The 8254-nt window shown below is 41.2% G+C and overlaps 1 protein-coding gene and 1 non-coding gene across 4 annotated transcripts in view; one reads left to right on the forward strand and one right to left on the reverse strand.

Moving 5' to 3' along the window:
• Rif1 (replication timing regulatory factor 1) overlaps positions 1-4039 on the reverse strand; it is a 61862-nt gene extending 57823 nt beyond the window's left edge. For all 3 annotated transcript variants that reach the window (XM_071619180.1, XM_027937915.2, XM_027937913.2), the window contains exons 1-4: positions 3939-4039; positions 3428-3541; positions 2666-2744; positions 342-438 (exon numbers count right to left, since the gene is read on the reverse strand). In XM_071619180.1, coding sequence (XP_071475281.1) covers positions 342-438; positions 2666-2744; positions 3428-3531 — 280 coding nt within the window. In that variant the 5' untranslated portion in view covers positions 3532-3541; positions 3939-4039. The remainder of the gene's footprint in view (positions 1-341; positions 439-2665; positions 2745-3427; positions 3542-3938) is intronic.
• Positions 1435-1539, forward strand: LOC114094846 (U6 spliceosomal RNA). Its single transcript, XR_003583145.1, has one exon. It is a non-coding gene; the product is annotated as a U6 spliceosomal RNA (small nuclear RNA).
• Positions 4040-8254: the final 4215 nt, after the last annotated feature.

Consider the following 8254-nt stretch of genomic DNA (forward strand, 5'->3'; position numbering starts at 1 on the left):
TGCCAGGCGAGCGTGCTACCGCTTGAGCCACATCCCCAGCCCAAAAAAAAAAAAAAAAGGTTTTTACATCAATCATATTTATTCTGTGCTAGGGAATTGAACCCAGGGCCCTGGCCAATTCAGAGTTGTACCCTCAGTATGCAATTATGTTTAAGCATCTTTATTTTCTACAGCAGATTTCAATCTATCAAATTTAGAACTATGTATAGGTGATGAAGAGATCCAAACATTTTTTAGAAGCAAATCCTAAACTACAAATTATGAAACTAACTCAGTGACAACAATAATTTTATAAAGTTACATTTAAAAATTAAAAAATATTAATAGTCATAATTATCTACCTGATAATCCTGAAGTAATTTTGGGATTATATAAGCAAAACCCCAAGGCCTGTAGAGCAGCACTACACAGTTCTGAGTTTTGACTGGAAATATGACTCTACCAAAACAAAATCACATTTATCACAAATAAGCACAACTGTAAATAAATTTGTAGAAATCAAGTCAATAACAAAACAAACAAGCTCATAACATTTTGATCTAATCAATCAACAAAATTCTCAGAGCAGGTAAGAACATATGATCAGAAAGTCAACTATAACCCAATTAGGTGGTGCATGCCCATAATCCCGTGGACTTGAGGCTAAGGCAGGAGGACCTCAAATGTAAGGCCAGCCTCAGTAACTTAGCAAGACCCTCAGCAACTGAGCACCTGTTCAGATAACAAATAAGGTTTATGATGTTCCTTAACTGTGTTGTCTTTTTTATTGATGTTTTGCAATGCTGAGGACTGAACCCACAATTAACATGCTAGGCAAGAATTCTACCATTGAGTTATATCTCTAGCTCAATAAAGGTCTGCCTTATCTTCAAGAATGTTGAGTTCTTAAGACAAATCTAGCAGAATTCTGAACAAGAACACAAACATTTTATCTACTATGGTTCCTATTTTGAAGAAATTTAATTATTGTTTGGTTGCTTAACTTACATAGATATCTTCTACTAATTGTCCTATTACTAATCTTCCACTTGCTTCCAAATAATTCATTAGCAACTTTACATACAAACTCTACTTAAAAACAGTGCAACTTGACTCAAAATGCATGCAACAGGGTCCTTGATTCCATGCTTTCAAAAATTAAACACATGAAGATGCATGTCTTCACATCAAATATACTGCTAGAATGTGAAATGTAATAATGAAGAAAAATGAAGTATCGAAGTTAATGTTACTTAATAATACTATTTCCATGTTCGCTTTGGCAGCATACATAGTAAAAACTGGAACAAAACCAGGTGTGCTAGCACATGCCCATAATCCCAGCCACTTGAGGCTGAGGCATATGATCACAAATTAGAGGCCTAGCCTCAGTAACTTTGTGACATTTTGTCACAAAATAAAAAGCAGAGTATAAATCAATGGTAGAACACCTATGGGTTCCATCCCCAATACACAAGAAAAAAAATTGGAACACAGAGAAGATCAGCTTGGTCCCTATGAATGGATGATAGTCAAATTCATGAAGAATTCCGTATTTTTAAAAAATCCTTTAGAGAATTAAAAAAATAAGATAAAATAATACTGGTGAGGCTGATAGTGCATGCCTGTAATTCTAGCTACTCAGGAGGCTGAGGCAGGAGAATTCCAAATTGGAGGGCAGGCTCCACACCTGGCTAATTTTCTTATTTTTAAAATGAAACAGTTGCTGGGCTGGTGGCAGATGAGGAAAGTCCATAATCTTAGTCACATGGGAGGCAGAGGCAGGAGGATGGAAAAGCTCATGAACAGCCTGGGCAAATTAGCAAGATCCTGTTTCAAAACAAAAAAATTAAAAGGACTAGGACAGTAGCTCAGTGGTACAGTGCCCCTGGGTTCCATCCCCAGTACTGGGAGTTGGAGGGGAAAGGGGATTAAAAAGTTAAATGCTAAGTATGAAAGGAAGATCATGAAGCCTCCTAAGTAATCCATGACAAAAACATATGTTCTCAGTTTGACATTAAACTATGCCACCTCCCTGTAAACAAGCAAAAAAGAAAACTGCAACAGTTTCTAACATAGCAAAAGTTGCAAAAATGGAGGGTGAGTGAAGATAAATTACAAATGCTATGCACAAAGTAGATGGGAGACAATTACTATTTTGGAATTCCTTACTTATAAATAAATTCCCAAAAGGAATGAAAAGAGATTAAATAATCTCCGATCACTGCTTTGATCAGATAAGATTGATAATTCAGGCTGAGGGTTCAAGTGGCCATGGAAAACCTTAGACAAACTAATTTCTCCATCTGCAAAAGTGGAGATTATAGAGCAAACTAGAGGCTGAAGGTATAGCTGAATGAGAACTAGTATGTTGAGGCCATGTTTGATCCTCAGAACTGCCAAAAAGAAAAAAGGAAAAGGTAAACTCATCGAGGTATGAAGAATAATGTGAGAAAAAGCTTGTGAAAGATGTAAAGTAATGAAGAGCCAGGCAATCCGATGATAGCCTGTCTTCACACCTACTCAGGAGGCTGAGGCAGGAGGCCAACACTTCATATACAGTATATTAATCAATAAAAAGGTACATTAACCGAACCAACATCATTGCTTTTATTTTAGGAAAGTTCTTATGGGTCAGCTGGGTGGTTTTTAACACTCAAAACACTATTCAACCATAGATACAGACCTTTAAAACTTTGTACAGCCGAGGAAGATTTTTCTCAATTTCTATGATGACTTCTTTTCCTTCTTCTCCAGTCATCCGACTTAAAAAGCAGATAGAACAAGAGATTAGGCAAAAGACAAAGTACTGGACACTTACTAAAAATATCTCTATAAATGCTTAGAAATGAACTGGCCCAATTCGTATGATGCTTACGAATATATAGACTATATGATGCAAAACACATCAGAAATAAGAGAGAACACACATCAGAATGACTTTTGCCTCCACAGTGTACCCAAGTTTTGACAGTTTCATCATGTGAAGACAGCAGCGTAATCCCTATCCCAGGTACAAATTTACCAATTTTATCAAATTCTTTACAAAGCTTTAGGCAATTCCTTTTGAAGAATTATGTAACTGAAACAAAAATCAGGCTAGTGGTCCATTAAAAAAAAAAAAAAAATTCTGGGTCGTTATTTCGCGATACACCAGGAGTTCGCAGGGACTTTCGCACTGAAAACCACTCCTCCAACTACTTCCAGCAGAAACTTTAATCCTTTCCTTGCAAGACAAGCGTGCAGTCTCCTTCATTCCAAACAGCTTAAGTGCTGCAGCAGCCCCTGAAACGTCACTTGGCATATACGCCCCCCTCCACCCCACTCATCCCCGACTCCGGTGTCCTCCTATTTACGAGACTAAAAGAATTCACTCATTCTACGAGTCCCAAACAACCATCTTGCGTCCAACCTCCACCGAAGCGCCTCCCACCCCAGCGGGCCTCACCTGGTCAAAGTTAGGTAGGCATCCGTCTGCTCGCCCAGGGAGGCGGAAGAGTCTTCCAGTGTCTCCAACAGCGGCGCGAGAGGGCTCGGACCTGGGGCCGTCATGTCGGCCACCCTAAGGCCGGGCCGGAAAAGGAGAAAAATGTAGTGACCAACGCAAAGAGCCTCACGGCGGCCCAGCGCGAATCCGGCGCTCACACCTTAACACTGGCTCCCGGACTCGCAGTTCTGCCGTGTCCACAGCGCCGGCCTCTAGAGCCCAAACGCAAGCCCTAACCTTCTCCTCCGCCCAGTAACACGCACTGCGGCCCACGCCGCGCTCCGGCCTGGGCCCGCTCCCGCCACCACTTTCCCGGGCAGCATTCAACGGAGGGAGGAGACCGCGCGGGGGGTTGGGGAGGGGCGGGAGAAGACCCGGGAGCGCGGCATCTCGCCGCGAGGGGGCAGAGGCTGCACCAGGCCGAAGGTTTCCTTGACCTCCCACCGCGCCCGGGATACTTAGCCCTACGTACAATGTTCAGGACAGCGTCCTCTCCGCCACTGCGCCGCTGCACTTGCAGGCTGCCAAAGCCTGACTTTGGCGACTCGGACAGTTTACTCACGCGTGCGACAAGCTCCCTCCTGGACCAAGATGGCGGCGGGGGCGGGCCCAGGAGCGCGCGGGAGTAGGACAGGCCTGGCGGGAGAGGTTCGAGCCAATCCAACAGGCAGCGGCGCGCCGGAGGCGTCGATCGCCTCCCTTCTTTGCTCAGCTCCCCCGCCCCGCCCATCCCCTCAGGTCGCCTTCAGGTGGGGGATGTTTTATCCAAAGAAATGGACTTCATATTCAAAATGTAAATTCGGCCCAAATTTACCAGACGAATTAGTGAGACTTCAGACCAAGTGCTCAAACTCCAAGGTTGAAGTATTAACGAGCAGATCACTTAGCAAAAGGGCATAATGCACTGTTAAATGTAAAATGAAGAGTTGCATCTCAAGCACGTCTTGGTTCAACCCCTGGTTGGGTTTGTCCTTAGGAATATAATTATCCTTTCTGTGCCTCAATTTCCTTATCTGTAAAATAGGGCTAATAACAATAACTGGTGGAAGGTGTAGCGTGAGAAGCTAGGCCAACCGTCCTCAAGCTTTCAGTGAACATAACAATGGCCTGGAGGTAGGCGTTATTAAAGTGCAAATTTCGGGCCCCCGCCCTTCGACTTGATGATTCTATTGACTTAGGTAATTCCCAAAGATTTGCATTCTTCTGTTGGAGTAGGGGTTGGCCAGAGCTTCATAAGTGGAGTGTAAATCCTTAAGTTCGATCTTATTATTATTACTATTTTGCTCCCCTTTTCCGTGTGCGGCTGAGCTTTCCCCACAGCCGGCAGGATTCAAATCCAGCACCGAAGGCCCAGAGAGCAACACAATGTTTCCACTCTGGCATCACGTGTTCCTGGCCTTGCTTCTGAGCCACCCCCACCCCCACACAAGTACACATAATTCAACGATTAGCTCTACAGCTCAAGGTTGCTTTTTGCTTTTCTGTTATTTGTGTTTAGCAAAATTTATGCCATACCAACCATAATTTGTTTGTTAAGTGAAAAAATGAGGGCAGAGGGAGAGGGAGAGAGGGAAACATATAAGGCCTAGTGAGCTGAAACTTTCAAATGAAAGGCTTAAAAAACGGTGAACAAAGCTGGGCATGGAGGGGCACGCCTATAATCCCAGCCCTCAAGACGCTGAGGCAGGAGGATCCCAAGTTCAAAGCCAGCTTACAGAATTTAGAGAGCCCCTGTCTTAAAATAAAAAATTAAGAGGGCTGGAGATGTGGCTCAGAGGTTAAACATCCTTGGGTTCAATTCCCAGTACCAAAAAAAAAAAGGTGAAATGGTTAATCTGAAATGCAAAGACTGGGTGGAAGCAGGCTGAGAAAGCTTTGAGAAGCCATTGTCCTTTAGAGGGAAATTTGCTCCTCCTTTTCTGGGCTTTGGTAAGAAAGGAATGTGTTTTAAAAGGAAAAGTTATTAGTGAATGAAAAATATGGTCAGGCTTGCAGTACTTAGACTTTAGTTAAAATGTAACTGTTGTGTCCATGATGACTTTGAGAATTGTGAAAAGAACCATTGAGTTTCTCTTAAGAAAGGTATCTTTTCACAATCATTATATTCCTTACTCTGCTTTATTCCTTGTAGCACTTATGACTAACTCATATTATGTATCTATCATTTATAGTCTGCCTCTCCTTGCTAGAATATAAATTCTACAAGAGTAGGGTTTGTACACTTTTCCCCTTAAGTTTTTCATTTTTAAAGAAGGGGCTGTGACTTTTTCAAAAGTATAGTTTCTGGATCTGTTTAAAATGTTTTGTTTTTTAATCCTCACTCCTGTGCCAAAAATCCTCCAGCAATTTCCATCAAAAGTATGGATCTCTAAAGCCTTGGCATAACATGCCAGACTATTATGATTGGGTCACTGCTCTCTTTCATCACCACACTTTTCCCCACATTGCTTAGCCACAGGTTTTGGACAGTCCACCAGATCTTTAAATTTTCTGATTTTGAATATTTCATGTGTTTTGAACATTCCCCTTTTCAAAAGTGAAGGGTCAATTAAAACCACTCCTTTGTATAAAATCTCTCCCTCACCTACTATCCCCTGATGGACATTACTCCCATAGAAATTTAAATGCTTAGGTCTCATTCTATAGATCTGTTAAAATGAGTATCACATTAATTAATTATTGTTAGGTCATAGATTTTGGCAGTAGCAGCACCTCAGAGGGCTTAGTTCAACCTATAATCTCAAGGAATACCCTTTCCTGCTGTTTGGCCACTTTCTCAATCTGATCTAAATTGCTAAGAGTTTATTAAATCAAAACAAATCCCCTCCCCCACCTTCACCCTTCTCCACACATCCTTCCAACCTGATTGTTAGCTCCATGCTTCACTTTTATACAAATTACCTTAGACCTCCACCAGGCCCCCTGGGTCAGGCCTTTAATCCCAACTACTCAGGAGGCTGAAGCAGAAAGATCACAAATTAAAATCCAGCCTGCGCAACTGAGATCCTGTCACAAAATAAAAAATAAAATGAGCTGAATATGTTGCTCAGTGGTAGAGCACCCTGGGGCTCAATTCCAAGTATTGAAGGGCAGGGGTGAGGATGTAGAGAAAAAGGAGAAGGGAGTCTTGTTTATTCCCCAGTCCTGGAGATTGACTACTAGGAGGCTCTATCATTGAGCTATATCCCTAACCCTTTTAGTTTTTTTATTTTGACACAGTGTCTTACTAAATTGCTGAGGCTGACCTTGAATTTGCAATCCTTCTCCTGCAGCCTCCTGGGTTGATGGGATTAGACTCATGCACGGTGCCTGACTGAGAAAAAGGAATTACTGCAAACTATTGGTGGGCATGTAAATTAGTTCAGCCATTATGGAGAAAAGTATAGCGGTTCCTCAAAAAGTTAAAAATAGAACTACCATATGGTCCTGCAATGACCACTGGGTATATATCCAAAGGAAATGAAATCAGTATGGCAAAAAGACATCTCCACTCTCATGCTTATTGCAGCACTACACATAAGAGCCACACACACACACACACACACACACAAAAACAATTTGGCATAGTGATACAAAACAGTAATCCAAATTAATAGGTAGGCTGAGACAGGAGGATCATAAGTTAGAGGTTAGTCCTGCCAATTTAACCATAACCTGTCTCAAATAAAAAAAAAAAAATACAAAGGGCTGGGGGTGTGGAATAAGTTTTTGTTCTTGTTTTTCAAATCTCTACTAAACATCCCAAAAAGAGAGAGAAAAGGAAAGGGAGTGGGAGTTTATCTTAGTGGTAGATCACTTGCATGCACAGGCTAGAACTGCAAAAGAAGAAAAACAGAAACAGGTCTATTATACAGTGTGGCAAATATAATAATAGCTTATTGTACACTTCAACTTTTCTAGGAGAATAAATTTCTTATCACAAAAAATGATAAGTATTTGAGGTGATGGATATGTTCATTAGCTTGATTTTATTAATCCACATTCATAAATTGTAACATCACATTGTACCCAATAATATATACAATTGTAATTTGTCAACTTGCAATAAAATAAAAAACACAAATAGTACACTGCTGACAAATGCCACACTGCAGCAGTTTGAGAGAACTTTATTTCTTTGTTTGCTATGATTTATACATAATGGGAAAAATATCTTTTGAATCCCATAATATGATGTAAATTTGTGTTCTATTTATCTTTTTCCTTCTTTTTTCTGTGGGCAAGGGTCGGGGGTGGGGAGGATTGAACTCAGGGGCACTTGGTCTCTGAGCCACATCCCTAGCCCTATTTTGTATCTTATTTAGGGACAGGGTTTCATTGATTTGCTTAGGGCCTTGCTTTTGCTGAGGTTGCTTTGAACTCATGATCCTCCTGCCTCAGCCTCCCAATTAGCTGGGATAATAGGCATGCACCACAGCACCTAACCCAAGAATGATTCTTTTTTTTTTAAAATATTTTAGTTTTCGGTGGACACAACATCTTTATTTTATTTTTATGTGGTGCTGAGGATCAAACCCAGTGCCCCATGCATGTCAAGCAAGTGCACTACCGCTTGAGCCACATCCCCAGCCCCCAAGAATGATTCTTTACTCAATAAAATATTAAATAATAGGGCTGGGGCTGTAGCTCAGTTGGTAGAGTGCTTGCCTAGCACATGTGAGACACTGGTTTTTATCCTCAACAATACATAAAAATAAAATAAAGGTATTAAAAATATATTAAATAATAAATTTTAAAAGAAAGAAGAAGAAGAAGTGGAGTATGAGTTCTGAGAGACATTTGAAATGT

This window comes from Marmota flaviventris, chromosome 11 (assembly GCF_047511675.1).
Source record: "Marmota flaviventris isolate mMarFla1 chromosome 11, mMarFla1.hap1, whole genome shotgun sequence".
In the NCBI taxonomy this organism is placed as follows: domain Eukaryota; kingdom Metazoa; phylum Chordata; class Mammalia; order Rodentia; family Sciuridae; genus Marmota; species Marmota flaviventris.